This window comes from Camarhynchus parvulus, chromosome 2 (assembly GCF_901933205.1).
Source record: "Camarhynchus parvulus chromosome 2, STF_HiC, whole genome shotgun sequence".
Classification (NCBI taxonomy): Eukaryota; Metazoa; Chordata; class Aves; order Passeriformes; family Thraupidae; genus Camarhynchus; species Camarhynchus parvulus.
In genome coordinates, this window is record NC_044572.1 from 22,980,856 (window position 1) to 23,002,982 (window position 22,127).

A 22,127-nucleotide genomic window follows, 5' to 3' on the forward strand; every position below is an offset into this window, starting at 1 on the left:
TTTCTGCACCAAAACAGATTAATGTGCAAATTTGCAGTTTATTCGCTGAACTCCCATGTGTATCTCAGACATGTTATTACACAGGACTGTCCAGCTGCATTTTATTTTTCAATCCCTTGTCATAAATGAATTGACAGTGTTATGGTTGGACAATTTACTTAATACAGAAAATCTTTATTTTTTTCCAATTTTTATAGGTGTGTTTCCATATATGTATTTAATTCCTATTTGCAAACTAAAATGGAAGGGTTATAGTCCTGTAGCTTCCAGTTTCCAGTACACTTGTCACACATATCTAAAAGGGAGTGATTTCATTTCTTTAACTGCATCAGTGTGGTTAAAGCAACAAACCCTGCAAATGTGAAGTGGTCTGCAGACACAGTTTGCAGATCTGCTGATTATCAGTAACTTCCAATAGTGAATTCAATGAGATTTGAAGCTTCTGCATTTGTTTTTTTGCTTAAAGGGGCAAAAAACCTAAAAAAATAGGTATAACAAAGAAAATCAAGGCATCCACATTGATGCTAGGAATTGGCTTCTGCCTTGGTTTTGGCATCTTTAGAACTGACTGTGTCTGATTTGTACATGACAACTTTAGAAGTGATACAAGCAAGTATACAAATACAGGAATTTGAACACAACTCCTTTGAAGTTACATTTACAGCTGTTTTTCACAGTAAGATGCATGCGTACCTGTGTGCATATATATAAAAAAAATACTATTGCAGATGTACAGTGGGTCTATTAACTGTCAGGCACATGGGTGGAGAGGAAGCAACCTTTTTTTTTTCTTAGATTTTATGGAGTATTTTTTGAGTTTACAAGTTCTACACAGCAACTACTGCAACCACATTAGAGTAGCTGACCAGGGAGAGTACCAGTCTACATGGCAGGATTTCTGTGCAACTAGTCCCCATGGAAAATGTTGCTCTGTTCTCCAGTTAAAGTTTAATGGGGTCTCTGGTGTCGAGATGACCCCAAGGTGTTAGAAAGTCTCTTTTTCCCAGCCCTGAGATCGAAGAAGAAGACAGAATTCCTTGGCTCTCGTTCTCAAGGATGTTTATTTGCTCTTATCTAATACATTGTCTTTCTTCGACCTGCTGAGATCTGTCCAGCCTGTCGGTTCATGGCACACTGACTGCCTTGGGGCGGTGTTATCTTTTTATACTAAAGACTACGTGTACATTATTTACAATAACTTTCCAGTACCTATCACCTATGTTAGACAGTTTGTCTCTACTCTAAACCAATCCAAAAGTGCCAACATCACAGCAGAAGATGGAGGACGAGAAGGAGAAAGACAGAACATGCCCAAATCCCTCCATCTTGCCCCCTGAACCACCATTCTAAAAACCCCAAAATTCTACTTTTTCACCCTGTGATCAATTCACTAACATTCTACTCAAACTCCTGTGGCTTGGACATCTTCATACGAAGTTGGTAGTTTTTTCCAAGGGCTAAAATCAAAGGCACAGGTGTCTTTGACTCTGTGCCAAGGTCTCCAAGCCATCTTTCAGGGTCCCAAGTCCTCCAGGGCAGTCAGAGGAATTTCCTGGGTTCTGACAGAACTCGTTTTTTGCTGCCTGAGGGGCACTTAACTCCTGTTGAAGAGGCTCATGAGGGACAGACCCTTCATTTCTGCAGCAGCTTACAGAGCATCTTCCTTTTTCAGCTAGAGTCCCACTGCAGATCAAGCATCTTCTTGGATATGAGTGAAAAAATCCTTCTAGCTGAACTGAAGAACTTAATGTTGGAGTAAATAAGCTGTCATTGTACTTGTTATTTCTGCTCATTATTTATATGTATTCTTTAGAAAATGGACTCTTATGTATTTACCATGTTCTGTGTGTCCCTGTGTGTCACAGAGACACACACTTACTCATCCTGAGAAGCATAAAAATATGACAGTGAGGCTGTAGAGAATTGTATTTGTCATGAAGAAGAAAGAAATACTAGATTTCAGGCTTCTTTTTTTCCCATAGCTGGCAAAGACTACTCTAGAAATAATTGCAAAATTTTCCATTTCTGGTGATGCCACAGTAAATGAGCTTTAGGTCATGCTGGTTTGGTTTGATTTGGTTTAACAAATTGGGGGCTTTTTTGGTTTTGGTGTTTTGTTTTGGCTTTTTTTTCCTCTGTTTGTATAGCAATTGCTCATAGGTTAGTTTTCTTTCCTTGTCTTAGGACTTGAGCTGCAGAAGATACATGGAAATTATAAAATTATGAAAATTGACAGTAAATAAATATTTTTAAAAAGAAGTCCTGGGTTTAGTGAAGTAATTGAATATACCCTTTTTTCTTACAGAACGGTTTACACAGTATGGCCCTAAAAACCTTAGACAAGCATGGAATAAGTAAGTATTTTTTTAATTGCACTTTTGACTCTTCAAGGGTATACTGAAGTTATCATATATAACTTAGAATGGCTCTATTCAAATAAGCCATATTTGAATTGCCAGTTTCTTGTAAATAGGAAGAAACTGCATAGGATATTTTCTTCTTGGGGGTGTTGCTAAGTGTATTGATGTCATGGGGAAATACTGTGTTATTGCTTTGGGCCATCAGTTTTGAATCTTGTTTTCTCTGTTCACCTATAAGAATTAGGAAACTTTTAAATAACATGTTTCTAATCCACTTTTGAGTGTTGTTTCCACATGATTATCCCCTGTTGCCAGGTCCATTGCTGTGAGCTGCTGACCATACTGTTGTAATCTTAATTATGAATGAAAAAAGTTAGCGTAAATTCACCACACTTTTTTTTCCCCTTTCAATGTTTCCTGAATTTGGTCACATTTTCATCATATGGACATTGGTATAAAGGTTTCATGCTCAAAGTCCAGAAAGGTTACCTGATGAGCATTCAGATTGAATATCACACTACTGACATTATTCTAAATAATCATCTGTGTAAAGTTTGCTAAAAGATTTCTCAGCACATGTAGAATCTTTGTAGACAGGATATTTGGACTGCACTCTTTTCAGCAATTCATAGCTTTTATAGCTTGAAGAAAGCATACAGAGTTTGAATTGGATGATTTCAGTTATGTCAACAACTTGTCTTGCCAGAAAATATGTTCAAATTTTTCTCCACTCTCTTTTGACCAAAAGTTTTGCAGCAAGGCTAAGCCTTTGCTGTACCAGCATTTCTGTTTTCTTTCTGGTACTAATTCAAAATTTTATTTTTGCTAGTAACTATTGGTAATTTACAAGGGAGTTCAAGAGATTAATCAGCAGGAGACTGTAACATCTCCAGGTTCACTACTGAAATTGAAGATAAAAAATGTTTTGGCGAAGAAACTTCCTTATTGTAAAGGGAAAAAGTTATTAATAGAGTAGAAATACAAATTATTTTTCAATATTCTTATTTATTAGCAATGAAATGTGTCTACAACTGCAAAATCCATACCATGGTCACTTTTCCAAAATGTGATTAAGTATATATTCACTTTGCCATTCTATTAATTTTTTCTCTATCTGCTCCTTCCCAAACCCGTGTGGTCCAGTGTTTTTATTTTAAAAACAAACAAACAAAACCAAAACAAAATCACAAACAAACAACCAAAAAACCACAAAAAAACCCCACCCCGCTTTTTGAAATTGTGGTTGACAAGTGAAGGAGGAAGAATCTCTTAATATAGCAGGATTGTTGTTAAAAAACTGAAAACTTTTGGTATTAGTTGTTGAATGTAATACCATCAATGTTTGTCCTTTGAGCCAAAACCTGTAGTTCTGTAGTGCCAGGCATCTTCCATGGCCCTGTGCTCACTTTGCAGTACTGCTGGGTCCTCCTTGGTTAGCAGGAACTTCCCAGTTCCTGAAATGAGAAATAAAACTGGCACTGAGACCAGTTCAGGCCTCCACAAAGGTCAAATTACACTAGCCTGCATTAATTGACTTTCAATAGTCTATAGAAAAGTTCCTGGCTTGTCCAGTCCGATCTAGGACCCTAATTTGGTGGCTTTGGTGGACAAGGCCATCTCCTGTTTACTTCTGTTTACAACAGAAAGATTAACTCATATTTGGCTTTTGTAAATATCTCAGACCATTTTGACAGTTGTGATCCTTGCAGGCATCTAAAAATGTTTGACTGTACCTCAATCTTACTGCTTGGAATACAATTCAATTTCCTGAAAGTCACAGCTTTCCTTTTAAAAATTAAATCACTATAATGGCCTGTATCCCATCCTTTTACAATCACAAAAATTGCAAGTTGATTTTTTCTTTAAAAGTAGTTAATGAAATCCAAAAGCTTGGAAGAAGCAATTATATTACAACATAGGCATCTAAATCTGGATTGGGAAAGAAGGACGAGGAAACTAATATTGATTTGAATGTGTTTGCTTGGAGGCATATATTTGCCTGAGTAATGTGAATAGATACTGGCATGCCACTCCATCCATCCTGCAGGCCTGGACTGAAGTCTTTTTTCTGTATTTTAACAACAGTTATGTATTAATAAGTATAATAATTGATTTGAATTTGAAAAGCTGCTGTCTTATATTTCCTTCAAGACTACTGCATGAAATTTTTCATAAAATACCACAAAAAAGAACAAAACCCAGTTTGCTTAAAACAGCTTCAGTCTCTGAGATTTCATAATTGACACAAGTTCTGGTCACATCACAAGCTGACTCAAATAAGACCAGAGCTTTTTAAACTCTGTGAAACCTCTTCAAAAATATTTATGCATTTTCAATGCTCCGTACATAAAGGATTTACAATTTTTCAGCACAAATGAAGGGATTGAAAGCAATGACAATATATACATTTCAGTGCTTCATATGGGTATTCCTACTATAATAGAAAATACTCAGTGCCTCAAAATTATGTATCATTTACATTTGAAATGTGAAGGGCTTTCTCTTTTTCCAGTGTAAATCTTTATCTGTGTGCTGTATTAGAGGGCTGCTTGCTTGCACAGCTGTAGTTAAGGATGTATAAACATTTCCGTTAGAGACATCATATTCCCAGGGGTTTGTAATCCAGCTGTAAAACTTAACACATGGATAGGCTGATTCATTCCAGAAATTTTCTTTCTTTCTTATCACGTTTCAAAAAGCAGCAGTCTCCAGTCTTAAATAAAAAAAACTTTTCAACTTCCTGATTTAATTTTTGGAAGATTTTTGGTGACACAAAATATGTCATGTACATAATTATTTTAAGGGCAATGATCATGAGACCTAAATGGGGATAAAAATATACAGCCTTTAGTTTTTAAATATGCATAGGTTTTGGTTCATTCCTCTCAACATTTTAGTAGCTTTGAAAGATACACCTTAAAGAGCAATGTTTGTGGTCTTGTAAGGATTTATATGTATGCTTAAACTTCTATTGATGCAAAGTCCCATTGCTGCATTTTATAGGGGAGGAATTGCAATGCAAAAAAAAATTAAAGAATTTTCACATAGGAACTGTACAACAGTGACACTGAACTTCATGCTCCTGACTGGAAGAGAACAGTTTTAACTTTCCAAACACAATGAAGTTTCACTATCTCCTGTTCCATCTTTCAGGCACAGGCTGATCCTTGATCTTGTTTATAGATACCTTTTGTGGCCATGGCATGTAAGGGTGGGAATATGGGTGTAGAAGCCTTCAAAGAGGCTTTTACCTCAAAATGTACATTTTAATTCAATTTATGTAAGGGGAGTTTAGCAGGAGGAAGAATAACACTCTTCCAGTATCTGCAGAGCCAGCTTCATGTCTGCAAGGTCAAAGGAAGAGAGGCAAAAAACTCCAACCTCAAACCTTCCCAAAAGTCACACACAGTAGTTTGAGGGCAAAATAATTGCACCTGACATCAGCTTCCACAAGATGATTTTAAAGGTGGAGCAAGATGATGGAAAGATATTGGACACAAGTCAATTGCTGTTTAATTCCTGGTTTAACTGGAAATTATTCAAAAGCCTGGAATTTAACAGCAATGACAAAGTGAAACCTAGCAGCATCATTATATAAGTCAGATCCCTTAAATTCTTAAAATAGAATTGGTTAATATTAGAGGCTACTTTTGGGAAGTGTTTGAGGCAAATAATATAACTTTCACTTACAGTTAATTAAGTTCTTTGGAGACTTTAACACTGAATTTCTTTACTGGTTGTCAAACTACTTAAAGAATACAGAGAGTATTTACTAGATAAGTTGGAATCTATACATTTTGTGGTAATGCTTATAAAGTTAAGAAGCAGAACTTGCGTTGATGTTTGCTTCTATCTAGTACGAAGCTTCACCTCCATAGCATGACATCACATACTGTGGAATGTAATTATAAAATACTGGCCTAAAAAGAACTAAGATGTGGTAATCTGATCTTCCTATAGAGTTCACAATTATATTTCCACTTTTTTTCCTGAACTTTTCTGTTCAATTATCTCTATACAATAAAAACCAAGAACAGCTCTGCCTCCAGAATGCAATGCAACCTCTTTCAATTTGCAAAAGCTTCTCCACAATAATAAACCCTTACAGAAGAATAAACCCTTACAGAACAAAAGAGAACTAATTATCCGTGTGTATATTTGGTAGGATATGAAAAGCTTTTTCAGATCCTTCTGCCATAATGGGTTGTATTGTGAGAAATTAGGTTGGAAAGAAAAGGTGCAGTTGAAAACAAATTCTGCTCTGCATAAATAGGACTAGTACTTTGTAATTCCCCAATATGGCTTATTTATTATATAAATAACACTTTATTCTCACAACCAGTCTCACTGCTGAGGATTTCTTCCTTTAACAAGATGGCCTCTGTACTTGAGGCCTCCCTTTCTGAGGCCCAGGGTGTTTAAAAGTTGCATTCTAGGATGGACTGGCCTATTTTGGGACTGTTATTCAGTGAAAACTTCCTGAAGAAAGCAAAGAGAGTGAATAGAGACAAGCCCATGTAGCTTGAAGCCTGTATTTTGTTTCAAGCATTGCTTCAAGAAATTGGTTAAAGCTGAGACTTGGGAAGCATTTTTGGCTTGGGATTCTGTTGTTTGGGTTTTAGAGAAAATCTTTGCCTTAGCTGGGTTTTGATTAAAGAAAAAGCGCTCTTCTAATTGTCACTTGTATCTCTTTGCCTCCTGTCCCTTCACCAGCATTGCTCATTGTAACGTAGTCAGTAGTACCACTGAAGGAATACTCAAGCTCTCCAGCACAATAGAAACAAAAAGCTTTAGTGTTGTGGTTGTGGAAACCTTTCTGATGGATAAACCCAAGAAGCAATAAGGATGTCAGTCAGTACCGAGCAGAGGTGGGCTGGCTGTGTGCTCTGTGTGCTGGGGCCAGGAGGAGCCACGGATCACGCTGGGGCAGCAGGGGTGGGTACTGAAGACAAGATGAAAATATTTTTGGAAGTATTTTTAAATAGGTGTATAAACCTGCCTCTGCCTCCTGAAGGTCTGCAGCGATGCTGCTACACTGGAAGCAAAAACATTTTGTATTTTCGGGTGTTTTCTCCCATTTCCCATGAACAGGCAGTCGCCCAGGGGGTGTGGGGAGTCATGTCGCGACATGCCCCGCGATGGAGGCGCGGTCCCGCGGCCCCCCCGCCCCTCCCCACGCCGCTGCAGTTCCCGTTGCCCGCGCCAGGGGGCGCCCGCGGCCCAGCAGCGCCTTCTGTTGTTTATTTCTCTGCTTAGCGGGGTTTATTGATTAATTCATTACCATTTAAACGGTAAAATTAATTTTTATTAATTATAAATTAATTTCGTACGGTGGAGGCTGCTCGTTTTTACATTAGCGCCTTTCCCTGCGCCCATTAGCGCTGTTTTGTGTGCGCGGAGCTCCGCGCGGGCTGAGCCCCCCGCGCCGCGGGGATTGGCAGCGCGCGGTGCGGAATTACGGGATGCTGATTGAAGCCAAGGCTGAGAAACATCTCCGCAGTTTCACCGCTTATCCTTTCGCCAAGCTGAAAAATCCTTCCTGATTTATATTCCAATCTTTCTTTCAAATTGGAGCAACCGCGAAGTGCTATAATGTTATACCTTTTCAAACCTAGGGGGAAGACTATTCCTAACAGACCTCATTGATACCATGTTTATCCTGACAGTCAATTTATTCTTGCTTTATTCTAAATTCCCCCTCTTTTGTGTTGCTAAGCTTTGGGTTTTGTGTTACATCCTCTTGTCCCAGTTAAAAATAATAATAAGCCTCCTAAACTGGACCACAAAAGCTTTTGTCATTTTTGTTTCAGAGCACTAATAACTCTATGCTGCTTCATTACTAAAATCACATCGTTACTGCCCTGTACCTTTTCCCATTCATGACAGCAGTGAAAATACAGCCCCAATGTACATGGATGTTCCTTGCTGTTGTCTGCAGCATTTAATCCAGTATCTGGCACTGGACTAGGGTTTGTTGGCATTGTTAACTCTGGACCTATCCATATTTGGGGTTATTTTTCTGTGGAAGTAATTGTTTGTAGTGTTCTATGTTCTATCTTGTTTTTAGATTTTCTGCCCACGTCTCATTACTGTTAGTTTTTTTGTGCTAATGTCTTTGTCCTTTGTGGTTATTTCAGCATTTAGCATAATCTAGGAGTTGATTCGGTATGCAGGGTATCCCTTAGTCCAGGTCATTAATAAAGATGTTAAATAAAACTGTGACTAACGCTAATCCCTCTGGCACACAGCTGGACACTTCCCTTCCAACTCAGCACATTGCCACTCATCATTACCCTTTGCTTATGGTCTGGCAGCCAGTGTTCAGTGTTTGAGATGGTGTAACACATCCCAGGTCTTCGGAGTTCGTCCACAGGGCAAGATTTTTTAATAGAAATTCTATCAAACCTTATCTTTTTTGTTTTGTTCCACCAATTATTAAGTCCACTTTAAAAAAATAATTGATATGAAGTCTTATTCATTAATCATCTCTTCTTTTGATTGCCATTTTGTCTTATTTCTTCTGAAGTCTAATTTTGTGTCCATATTGTCTTTTGTTTCTGTTTTCTGTACTTTCCTTCTGTATTTTGTGTCAGTGTCCAACAAATATTTGCCAAACTTCTCTTATTTGAAAACCAGAAAAGAAGTATGGGCATATATTTGTAATTTTTTTAGGTCTAGTACCATACTTTAGAATGCAGAGCAAATTAGATAATGTTACAGTAGCATAACTACAGTAATAAGCCTATGAAGAGAAATGAGGAAAGAGAATGGCTATTCTTGTGTAGAATTCCTGGAAAGACTTTTAAAGGATGCCTTACATTTGTTTGCTATCCTCACTAATTCCTTAAGAATTCCTTTGGATATTGAGACATATATCAGATAGACATGTTTATTTGGTGTTTCCAGGTATGACTTTTCTTTCAATGTATGTTCTTCATTAGTGTTCTTGAGTACTTTCTGATAAGTTCTTCAGATGTTTCCAGTTGTTCTTTTTCTTGTGTTTCTACATGCCAATGTTTTATTAATTTCTCAGAATTATGTTTTTTGGTAGTCTGTTACTCATATGCTGCTATGGTGTCTGTGTTCATTTCTTGGTTTGAAGTCTAATACTTTCTGATCAGAGGCACCAGGCATCATTATATCCTCACATTCTGAATTCTACCCTCTTGCTTGAGTTCTATGCTGTTGGTTTATCTGCTGAAATCTCTCTTCTCCAGATAAAGACATTGCTGACAAAATTGAGTCTCTGAGATATGTTTTAAAAATATTTGTATAAGGAATATAAAGACATACTGTGAAGGTAGTCATATAAATAAAGTAGACCTTGCTGCTGGCTCTCTCATTATTTGCATGTAGCCATTAAAGGCAAGATTTTTCCAAAAGGAGACTGAAAATGATAGGCAACTTGAGAAATGGGTTGGTATATTCAAAAGTGCTTAGTGCTAAGCAACTGCTCTTGGATTATGTGGCTTGATATTATCCTCTGCTGTTTGTTCTGTATTACAGATAATTTTTCTTTAACTGAACAGTTCCTTTGATTCTCATCTTAGGATCTTAGGCTCTCAGAAATATGGATAATTTTGAGAGATGATGCAGACAGGCATCAGTATAAAAATGTGAATAATGTTCCTGGGTTTTGTCACCCCTGCAGATGGTTTAAGCCAATCTCAGAACTCATGTTGTTCATCTCTGTTGCCAGCCAGAGACTTATGACAATAGTTAAGATTTCTGCAGTGATGTAAACATCATAAACTATCTTTGCCTTAGGCAAATACTGACTTTTATGAGGATTTCATGTGGGGGTTTTAGTGTAGTTTTGACCACCACATTTTCCATGGCAAGATCACTGGTATTCAGGTATTGCCATTCATGAGCATCTCCTCCAACTGTGTCTGAAAATTCATTCAAGAAAACCTTAATCACTGCCTTTCCTGCATTTTTGTGTGTGTTGCCTCATGTATCTGCCTAAAGATTTCTGACATCTTGCCTGCCATATAGTACAGAGAAATGAACATTTATACTTTTTCATGCATGTTTTCTTTTTTTTTTTAATTAGTGACACAGAAACACATATCATTGTAGGAGACTGGTGAAAAAAAGTGATTTTTTCATAACTTAAAGTTATTTGCTAGCCAAACAGTTTAATATTTTAGTGATTTCTTTAAATGAATCTAGCTAAGAAAATGTTGAGCTATTGTTTGAGGATTTGTGAAAGATGCTGGCTGCAAGCAGGTCATCATGTATATGTGTTCAGTGCCTGCTTGACCCATGTCAGAATGGGAAGATGGGAGACTCTCAGCCTGCTGCTGCATTAAACCAGAGAGGCTGGATTGTGTATCTGCAGCAGCACACTGTGAATAACGAGCCCCAGCACAGGGCTGGTGCACCTGCCATTGCTGCAGGGCAAAGAGGCAAGTGGTTCCAAAGGGAACTGACCTTTTTCTTCCAGGCACTGAGTCAATCCCATATCCTAAGGCACACATTCTGCATTAAAATTATTACAGCTCTCCTGGCATTAGGCAGAACAACACACACTAGTGAAAATATATGGAAAAAAACCCCAAAATATGGTGTTGATGGTAGATTGTTTATTGTTTTTAATTAGCTCTTTATAGGAAATATATTCTGTAATTTTGAAAAGCATCAGTAAAGTTAAATTGTCCTCTGATAAAGATGAATTTAAGTAAAATTTAAAATAAAATTTTGAAATCTTTTGCCTGAATTAGCAGCTCACTAGATAGCACAATATAAATGCCAATGTTTATCACTAAATGTGATTCACAAAAGCCAACATCCTTTTAAATTCTGTAATATAGTGTATATCCACTGGCTGCTACCTCAGCTGAATTTCTATCCCTAAGATCTGATTTACAAATAGACAACTTTCTGTTAAATTATTCACATCTCATAATAATTGATGTAACAGAGTTGATCTTATGCTGGAGCATATTTGATCATAAATTCAATGAAAACAGCCACCATCTTTGTGATGTTTGTCCAGCTAAATCCTTCAGTGAATAAAATAATAAAGATGCCAGCTGTGTTTGTTTTATGATCACTGCTGCAATAGGAGGCTGAAAATACAAATGAATAAAGGACCTAATTTTTCATGTTGGATTTATAAACTCAGAATCCTGCTGTGAAGAGTTTAAATTGAAAAAGTAAAATTTTTACTTCTGTCACATTCTTATAAATGCATTGTTTGCTTTTGTATCTCTATTGTTTGGGAATACAGAATCATTTTAAAAGATTGATATTTTTTGGATATGTGTGGTACAGATATTTGGTTATTCGTGGTCTCTGGTAGGAAATCTTGTAAAAGTAGGTTAAATTTATGCTTTTCACTCTTGCATCATTGCATGTTAAGAATGGACCATCACTTTTGTGTTGCCTTCTTTGGTTAGATTTTATGTCAGTTTTAAAGTTCTATTTATTACTATATACTGGTTAGTGTGCCCCAAACTAATTTCACCACCCTGACATAAAAAAATCATGCTGTGGATCATTATTGGCCTTCCTTCAGCATTATGACTTTTGCAGAATACTGTTACATTCCTTTTATTTCTTTCATATTTGATCCTTACAGTGCCCTTGAGTTAAGCTTTATTCAGCAACCATGAGGGCATGAATTTTCCCAAGATGTTGACAGACAGTGTTTGGTGAATATCATTTTTCTGTCAGTTACAGCCCATGTCTGTACTGCAAACTAAAGCAGAGCCAGAGATTATCTGCTGGCCCCGAGGCCATGTGACAGACCTTGGCTACAGCTGTGCTGAGCAACACTTGGGCATGCATCCCCTGTGGGCTTGATGTGGTCCCCATGCAGGTGCAGGTGCAGGTATTATTTTGAGGTAGTTCAGCCTTAGGTTTTTAAATCAAAATTTCCAGAATAAAGTAACACACATGTTGCAGACCATAGGAATTGTGATCTAGTGTAATATATGGCATACATTGCTTGTAGGAGCACAGAACCTGCTGGATTTTGGGAATGGTCCCTGGCATGGGTTGTTCCCTGGACTGTGTCCAGGAGTGAGTTTGGAGCATGCTGCTGACATGGGCATGATCCAGGGGCAATGTGGACACTCAGTAGCTGAGCAGTCAGGCTCTTTCACAAGCCCTGTGAATCCAATTCAGCAATAAGGCTTCAGCAGAGAGATTCCTACTATTCCCTGCGCATATTCCTGAGCATATTCCTGGTGAAGCTCCCTGCTCGCACTGTTCTGCTAGGATTCTTTGTCACTTAGGCCTAAAGTCTTAGGAAAAGAAAAAAAAGAAATATCCCCAAACTATGCATCCAGAATGATATATACATTTAACCTTTATTTTTTCTTTCCAGCTTTTCCAAAATACTTTCTTGTCTTCCCCACCAACTTTATCATTCTGATCTTGATTATCATAATAGACTTCTCACATCCTCTGCTGATCAACATCCTTATTCAGATCATATAACAAGCAACCAGTAAATTCAGGGTTTTTTTTGTGTATTGTTTAATTCGCATCCCAACATTGGCTGTTTTATTCCATCATGTTTGAGCCCCTTCTTATCCTTTTCAAAATCCTCCATAATTTTGCCTCTTCCTCTCTTTCTTCACAGAGCTCCTATTCCCTGTTTTTATGTCAGTGGTCTCTTTCTCATATTTAAGCCTTCTCATGTCCCCTAGATAGTTCAGGCAGACTCAGAACTGCTGTTTTCCTTTATGGGAATCAGATGGGCTTTTGCTCAGATAGTGAATTTGTCAGTTGTTTGTGGTCCTTGACTCGAGGCTTCTTGTTCTCCGTTTGGAATCTGATAGGACTTGTCAGCCTCAATTATCTGCTTTTGCAAAAGCTTAATATTCATTTAACACCCTAAAATGAGACCCTGATGTTTGTTTACCTGCCCATCCAGTTCAGTGATAGCACACATGACCAGAGCTTCATGGATTCCACAATTCCATGTGTGCAATTTCTTTTGAGAATCCACTAGCTTTTTTTCATTGTTAGAAGTGGCCTGAGCTCTGCTGGCAGTCAATTTTTAGCGATAGCTGGCTCTTTGGGAAATCTGACCTTTAGCGGTCACTTTTATAGATAAAAATTTTGATTTTTGCTCTTAAATCACCTATGCTGATTTATGCCTAAATAGCTGTAACTCCCTGCTTAGCTGTCTCTCTTTCATGATACTTTGACAGGATAGAATTTGCAAAAATAGTTCAGGGTTGAGTTCTTCCCTACTGCAAGCCAATTTCTGAGTGTCAGCACTACATCTTCACACATATAAGTACAGGCCCTTAAGAGCCATGTATTTCAGTAATTGGTGGCTAAAATAGATGGAGTTTGTGACTTATTGATTCACCTCCGAGATGTTTATGGATAAAAAACATGAACACATATGTTAAATTCATGCAACTCTTTAGAAAGACACTTCAATGCAGGTAAGTGTGGATATGTAATGTTCCCCTTAAAAAAAAATTCAAAATAATGTTACATTGCCTCCAAATTGAGTACTAGAGAGATCACTGTTTTCTCCTTTCATGGTGGTCCCTGAAAACAAACCTAGGGTTGTTTTCCCCTGTTCAAGTTCAAAGTCAAGTTCATACATTAACACAAGCATATTGTCTCTTAACAAGTTTTACTGCCTTTGGTGTCAGACACTGGATTTTCAGCCTGACTGGTTCTCCCTACTCAAAGAGGACCTAAAGTTCACTTTAGAAAGTTTCTGTCTGCATTAATGGAAAGAGAAAGTGGCGTGCTAAATCAGGAGAGTGGATCTGGAGGAGGAACGACGCTTTCTACACCGCAGTGCTGGCAGGAAGGTGGTGTCCTACCCTGTGTCACCTGAACCAAGTGCCTGAGGGTCAGGGAGCTGCAGCTGGTTCTATGTGATGTAAGTCTGCCTAAATACAGACATAATAATACCTAATTAATTGTTCTTGACTGCATAGCTTGACTATATTGCCCATATGCCCTCATTACCACCATTTCAGTCTCTTCCTCTCAGTATTTACTAGTCCTGCATCATTTCCCTCTCGTGCCTTAGCTTAGGAGCATGGTTGCAAAAAGACCAGGATGCCTGCTTTTACATAATTGCTCAGTCTCATTGGGTTCAGCCAGGCAACTCATCTGCATAAAGTTAAATACATGCATGTGCCTGGGGTCTGTCTTCCTGAGCTTTCCAGGCTTGGGGCATTCTCTCTGCCTCCAAATCTCTCTCCGCCTTTAATGAGCTGTATAAATAAATACAAAGTACTCCTGTTAGTTCCATGGCCACAAAAATATATTTTATTAGCTGAGAGGTATACAGTAATAGAAAAGATCAGACCCATGCAATGTTTTAGGCAGCAGTGGGAGGACAGGGCAAGTAGCTGCTTCCAAGTGGTTGACGGATCTGAGGCCCCAGCAAGACAGATTTGTAGGTTAACTCTGATAAATGATCTTTGGCTTCACTGACTAAAGCAAGGTCACCCTTCTCAGGGCACTGCCTGCATGCTGCAACCTTGTAGCAAATTCTTGTTGAAGTACTGAGCAAACAAACCAGTTCTTATTTACATTAGAATGAAATTAAAATTTCTTAAACCCAAGACGATAAAATATCAGACAAAAGATAGAGATTCATAGAGCAGTATTAATGTTTATTTACTAGCACTTAGTTCTGTCTTTGTTTATTTGTTTTCTAAAGGTAATGGGTCCAGGAAGACAGCTGGAAAAGGGAAAATAAGGAAAATAAGGAAGACTTTGTTTACTTCACTAATGGGTGCACCCAGTTGACAAATTTGAAAATCAGAGCTTGGTTTTTTTCTTTTTCTTCAGAATATCTTTTGCATGGATTTATTTGGAGAGAAGCAATTCAGATTGTCAAGGATGGCATGAGGAAAAACACAGAGCTCTGACTGCATTGTGTGCCAAAGGTTTCATTCAGCTATTTCTGTGTTGGGGGGTGGGGGGCTTATTCCCTCCTTTTTTTTTCTTTTTTTTTTTTTTTTCTTTTTTCGCTTATGTCCAGCCAGTGAGGAAATAAATATGTGAAGAAAGAATACTATGGAATGTTAACTTCGCTGCTATATTTTTCTTCCTTTTATCATGCCCCAAGATTCACTGAAGTTGATATAAATTCACCATGCCTTATTTTAAAAAGCATAACAGAAAGGCATTCTTCCTTTAAGAGTCAGACTGTAAAAGGTGATTTTCTTTCACTCAGTTTGGTTTAAGCCTGTAAAAAGCATTAAGTGAAAAATCAGATATATTTGTTAGGGCATTTACTGCATTACTAACTTATATTTTCAGTTCTCACTGAAAGGTTTATAGAGAACATAAACCTTGAAGAGTTTTGTTCAGGATTAAAGTTATATTTTCTCCATTTTCTGGTGAAATAATAGCTCATAAAATGATTGGGGTGTTAGTAATTATTTTTAGCTCTGTTTATTTTCCAAGGTTATTCTGTTCAGCTTTCTGAAGTGCACAAAGACAGCCTTTAAAAAACACTCACCTTGATCAGAAGATTCATGCCCTTTAAAGAATTTTAGAATAATCAAAAGCTTCTGGCTAGATGTCACCACTGTGTTGTTTTTCTTCATTAATTGCACTTACAGCAAAGATCTTCCAGTAATCTATGAATCTGGCATATTCAGTAGTGGTCTGTTGTGGTGTAAGTAATATACTATGTCTTCCATAATTAGTATCTTTAATACTGGGCTAATTGGGATGCTGACAGAATTAAAATAGTTGATTGGTGGTGCCATGTAAAATCAAAAAGAAGTAATTGCTAAATTCTTTCTGGGACAAAATAGTAAGGCATGTTCTAATTAAATTTCTTAGGAAATACTTTTTATGGGAAATACCTGTGTCTAAGAGAAACTGCTGGAAACTGAGTGACATAATGTGAATTACTTAAGGTAGTCTTCTTTTAGTTTCAATACTTAGTTCTGATTTTAAACAGTAGCAAAATACTGTACCCAGCAGTTATGCTGCCTAGGCTATACAATGTAAGAATTTCTAGGAATTAAGTTATGTGATCCTATCACACAACACCACATTCTCAATAGCTTGGAGTATGTTATCACTGCACATACATTGTATGTTCGCTGTTTAAATAAACTCTTCTTCTCTTTAGTGTCTATCATGTAGACTCCATACTTCTTGCTTCATTTGATACTCCAGCTTATTCTGGCAAAAAGATGATAAGCATCAAATGTAAACCTTACTCTGTGTCAGAATTGGAAGAAACAAGTAGGAAAAATATCTGCAATATTGTCAATGAACAGTATAAGCAATCTTCCCACCCAAAGCTCTCAATAGTTGGTGCTGAGTTTCTTTGGAAGGTTTCATAGCTCAGCATATTTATTCTGAGGCATTAGAGCAAGAGCTAGCCCAGGTAGCTCTCACAGAACTCAGGATAATTTTAGGTCTGTTGTACATTGACTGGTTCTCCTTCAGCATAGCTTTAAAACGTCAAATCAACCAAATTCTGTTTTTAAAAGAGGTGTGTTCTGTAATGGTGGTAATGTTCTGCTTCCTCTGTGAAGCAGACCAACCAAGCTGGAAATCACAAGCATCGTTTTAAAGAAATACAGAAATACATCTGAAACAGACACTAAAACACGTCAAATATAGTGCTAAAGAGTCAGGGAGAAATAGACTCATATAAGTTTTTGTCTTGAGTTGCATTAGTTGATGACACAAATAATCAAGTTCTAATTGAGTATAATGGCTATTGTCAAAAGTGAATTGCCTTGAGAGGTTGAATCACTTCATTGTCTAGCTTAGGTGTGACTGAGTCTCTGAAGCCTAATCTGACTCATGAGTAGTTTAAGCTTCTTAATTCTGTGTTCTGAGGAGTTCAGGAGCTGCAACCGTAAGTTTGGTTTACCTACTGGGTCAGTAGATTCTTTTTAAAAATTACCAAGTATATGCCATTATACACCATGGGCAAATCTGTATTAATCAAAATAGAAAACCTAGTTGTCTATATTGTTAGAACCTTCATTTGTTACGTTCACCTTTTTTCCTGAAATGCTGTTCATCTTGGCTGCTTTCCTACTCATGGCATTTGGGCAAGTGTCAAATGAGAATTTGTTCAGACAGGCCAGGGTTCTCATTACCTTCCTGGAATGCACTGAATGAACTTGCCTCCACAGCTTTCCAAATGGGGAAAGCTCTGCCCTCTGCTACATCAACATTAACAGCAATGCCAAGCAATCAACACTGACACTGTTATTTTCTGTTCCATATCAGTGAATACTTATCATTGGTTGTCATGACTTTTATTGTAATAATAAATATTTTAACCACATTTCAGTACTTCAGTGGATAAGACTCCTGATGCCTGTAATATGGTAATATAATTAAAGGGGATCAAACTAATTTTTAAATTTCCAAAGAGATCATATCATACACCACCATGGAAATCATGGTGGCCTGAAGACTGTAGCATGCAGTGTTGTGCAGGAGCACAGAGCAAGGACAGACACTGGGAGCAGTACAGCCATGTTATACATGCTACAGCCAGTGCAGGCTTTGCCCCAGCCTACCTCATCCAAGAGCGAGTCATTGTGCTCATGTGGCAATCTTGCTTCTATTCAGGTGCTGAGTGTACAATTAAAGTGATGGCCAGGGGAGTCTGGAGACTGGATTTTCCCATCCTGCATGTGTAGACAGCTCAGTGTTTCTGAGTCTAAACTGTTGCCAACATCTCAGTTTGGGAAGAGAAAGAGGGGCATTAGGTGTTTGGAGACATGTCTTTTCTAGGGAGTGTGCACAATCCAGGACTGCTGTTGGCAGCCCCATGCAGGTGTGGGGTACAGTCCCAACAGTGACATGTCACACTGGGTCTGTTTGATTGTATTATTTACTCTGTAGTTTGGCTTGAGGTACCTCTATATTGCGCTGTAGAGCAAATTCTGCATTTTGTCATTGATCGCAACAAGTAAAACACTGCTTGAGTGAGCCTTCAAATGGTTTTGTCTTTCTTTGTTCATCAGTTTTAGTCCTCAATACCTTTTGTGTAAAACACTGAAAAAATGGTAACATCTTTGCTCTGTTCTATCATCTTGATGTACTTCTTTATGCCTTCATCTGTATCAAAAGCTAAAAGCCTGGCATCAAAACTTGTGTTCAGTTGTTGTGGTGGTTTCTTGATGGCTAAATAAACCCTCCAGAGCTCCATGGAGGCGCACGGGGCCCGTTCGGGAAGCGGCTCCTGCACGCTGGAGCTGGCACGGCGGCTCTTTGAAGACAGTGGGTGTTCTCTGCATGGTGGCAACAACAGAAAGGCTGCTGGAGCTCCTGAAGAGGAAATGCTGCTCGGGTAGGCCCTGCTCTGATTCGTGTTTCAAATAGCTGCTGCTACAGGATCACGTGGAGATTCAGAGGTATAAGCTATCAAGGCACACGTGGGTGTTTCTGTATCAGCTGCTAGAGGACAATGCATTTGCAAAGTGTTCACTGCAATGCTCGGTGTTGTACGGTTTTGTACAGAGCTCAGGAGAGGCTAAAGCCTGGGATGAGGGGAAAAGGCTGCTGTCCTCAAGCAGCCTTGGGTGAAAATGTCCCCATACAACCACTGTGGCAGTGCCTTGGGAGATGAGCTAGCACAGGGACTGTGCAGGAGCCCTGTCGTTGAGGGACCAGAGCATCCTCTGTGAGATGAGCCGGGACGGCTGCCACCTGCCCTGCCTCATTCACACCAATTTGTTACTTCCCTTCATACCATTAAACTTTAAGCTTTGCTAAATGCTATGATTGTTCAGGTTAACTGTGGTTTTGTCTTTCAGCACTTCAGGTTGCAGGAGTTTGCTTAGAATAAAGAGCGAGCTGAAATTTCCAAAGGGAACTAGGTGCCTCACTCCTCTAGGCCATACTATAAGTGCCAGCTGAGAAATGAATTAATGATACATTGCAAGAATCATATCTTCAAGTGGAAAATGTGCACAGTAAATGATTTTTGCTTTGGGAAGCATTTACCTCGTGCTGCTAGGAGCATATAGACAGCATATTATCTCCATTTGTTTTAATGCCCATTTGTCTTAATTATTAATGTGAATTTGAACTGCCTTCTTCACTGCATTTAAAAGCAAATCACCCCAAGTTCAGAAGTTCACTGCACATGCCCCAAACTTTTTTTTCTTAAGAGCTTAAGCCAAACTTCAGTGATCTTAGTCATGTTCTGCTTGACCAAATACTGACCTTCCTCTGGAGTAGGAAGACATTTAAGCCTGTTTTCTGAAATTAAATCAAATTCTTGTAATCCAATGAGATTTACAACTGCTCAAGTCTAGTCAGATTCATATATATTTCAAGTGAGACAGGTTCATGTGGTGTTTGTTTTTCTTGAGCTAAGACTGTATAAAGCATTTGGGATTAAACTGAAAATCAATGTGTTTCACAAATGTCATCAGAGTAGGTGTGTAAAAATATTCCCAGTATTTCTCAAATCTAATATTTTCTGATATCTGCATATTATTTAACACTCATTGCCAAAGGTTTCTCTGTATTCTGCTGTACACTGCATTTTCTGAAAGTATGTATGCTGTCATGGCCAGTAACTATTCCTCAGTGATTAGTGTGACAGTAAGTGAAGCGTGAATATTGAGACTTGCCATATCATGCATGCCAAGTTCCTATATGGCCCAACTGCTGTGAGACAAAACATGCTATTATGTTTTAGACACAAAGCCATATTGTATGAAATTCCATCCTGTCTCGTACTGAAAGAGGTGTATTTAAAAATGAAATCTTTTTCTTCTTCAGCTCTTTTTGTTAACATCTGTATTAGGTATTTAACTACTGAGCCCCATCAGAAAATTTAGCCTTTGTCTCTATTGAGGAATCAGGTTTCAAACTTACATCAGACAAATTGTTAATGTTTTAAGGAGGATATTTTAAAGAGAATTGGCGAAAAGGAAAAAAAAAAGGAAAAAACAAAGCAATCGTTCCAATGTTCCAACCACTGAGGTTATGCGCTAAATAGGGTTTTCTAAACAATTCTGATTGTTTATCTGTAGCAGATGTAATTTTAATACATGATCATACAGTACATTTTTCACAAGTAAAGAATAGCTTGTCTTTCAACAAAGCAGCAAAATTAGTCATGCATTCCATAAAGGCATTGGTTTTTAATACTGACAACCTCAGGAACCCACATACATGTGCTTTTTGCAGTGGTCACTGATTTCCAGAAGTGACCTGTGCAGAAGACATGAGTTTTGGAGAAGAATTTTTTCATTGTTGAGCAAAGCTCCATAAACAAAATTAGAATTTTGATGTAGAACTTTAAAGATACAGCTGAGCTAGGGGAAAGTGGTGATTTGATCCATGAGTTACTCAGATGATCTTTGGCCTGTATTACACAAGAGGTGACACTTGATCGTTATGGTCCCTTCAGAGTTTGAAATCTATAAATGCTTGGAAACATAATCCTAATAATGTAGCAACTGGAATCTTCAAAGCACTGACAAACAGCTAACACCAACCCCACAGCCCCAGCGCTACTTGGAATGTGATCAGGGAAGATAGATCTAATAATTATAGCAGATTGAAATATTTTTGCACACTGTGCTATGAGTTTAGTCTTCTTTCTATTTATTAATTATAAAACTGCTTCTAATTATGACTTATTTATTCATAATTATTTAATTACTTGATGTGATTACTTTGCAACCCTAGATATTTTTGTTGTATTTATATTATATTAAATATATAATGTGCTGATTATTTGATGTTTATCTTTGGTTTCTCAACTGATTTCAGTAAATATGTATCTTTTTTTTGTCTAAACTGGGAAGATGACTGGCTTTCTAAACTGTTCCTATTCAAAACCTGTTCAATTTATATTAGTTTTTTTGAATTTCTTGCAAAAGGGTCTTAGCAGTATGCCAGGTACACTGGTGACCATTGTGAAGTCAAAATGTCAGCATCACTCTGTTCAAGGAGCTGCAGATGGCATCCAAAATTTCACCTGCAAGTCAGAATTTGTTGATGTTTGAATGTTATTTTCTTTGGCTTTGTTTTGCCTCACCTAATTAGCATCTCCACTACTTGTATGGATCAGCTAAGGAATGGTGTAGTTCTTATATTGGAGGGTAATATTTCACTACTCAAGTGACTGCATTTTTCTGAATTAACATTCAGAAAGGTAACATTAGTTCCCATTCAAGACAGAGCAGGTTTACTATAGTTCCTAAAATCTTGCAGCTGCCTCTGTAGGGAAAAATTACATTGGTGAAATGGTTTGACACAATCTCTGAACGATTCATTGGTGCAGGGGGTATTAGGACTCAGGGCTCACAGACTCAATATAATCACAATTCTATGGAAATTTTGGATGTGTAGAAGAATTGATACCAATTCTCCTTGAATATTTGCCACTCCTTTTCCTTTCCTTTTTTAATAATAATTTTTGTCTTGATATCTTGCTGTGTTCTGTAATGAAATTATCTGTAATTGTCACAAAAGTCTACTGAACATTTTCAACAATCTGGTAGCTTGAATAGTCTGGAATTATTCCAATTTATAATGTAATTTATAAGCAACGAGTCTTTCATTCAACGTGTTTTTCTTTTGTCACAAACTGAAAATGAAAACAGAAAAAAATGTGCCCATCAGAAACTCTGGAGTTCATCATCTGTTTAACCTGAAATAGCAATTTTGAAATCTAATCCTGGGAGTTCAGTAAGATTATGAGTGGTGAGATACAATACCTTAAAGTGGTCAGCAGTCTTAAGAAATTCATCCCCGGGTACTTTCTGGACAAATATCCTGCCAGTTCTCAAGAAGAGATCAGGTAGGCACAGTATT

At 37.8% G+C, this 22,127-nt stretch overlaps 1 protein-coding gene across 7 annotated transcripts in view; it reads left to right on the forward strand.

Moving 5' to 3' along the window:
- CDK14 (cyclin dependent kinase 14) overlaps positions 1-22,127 on the forward strand; it is a 345,182-nt gene that overhangs the window by 222,933 nt on the left and 100,122 nt on the right. For all 7 annotated transcript variants that reach the window (XM_030944179.1, XM_030944177.1, XM_030944182.1 and 4 more), the window contains one exon: positions 2,306-2,354. In XM_030944179.1, coding sequence (XP_030800039.1) covers positions 2,306-2,354 — 49 coding nt within the window. The remainder of the gene's footprint in view (positions 1-2,305; positions 2,355-22,127) is intronic.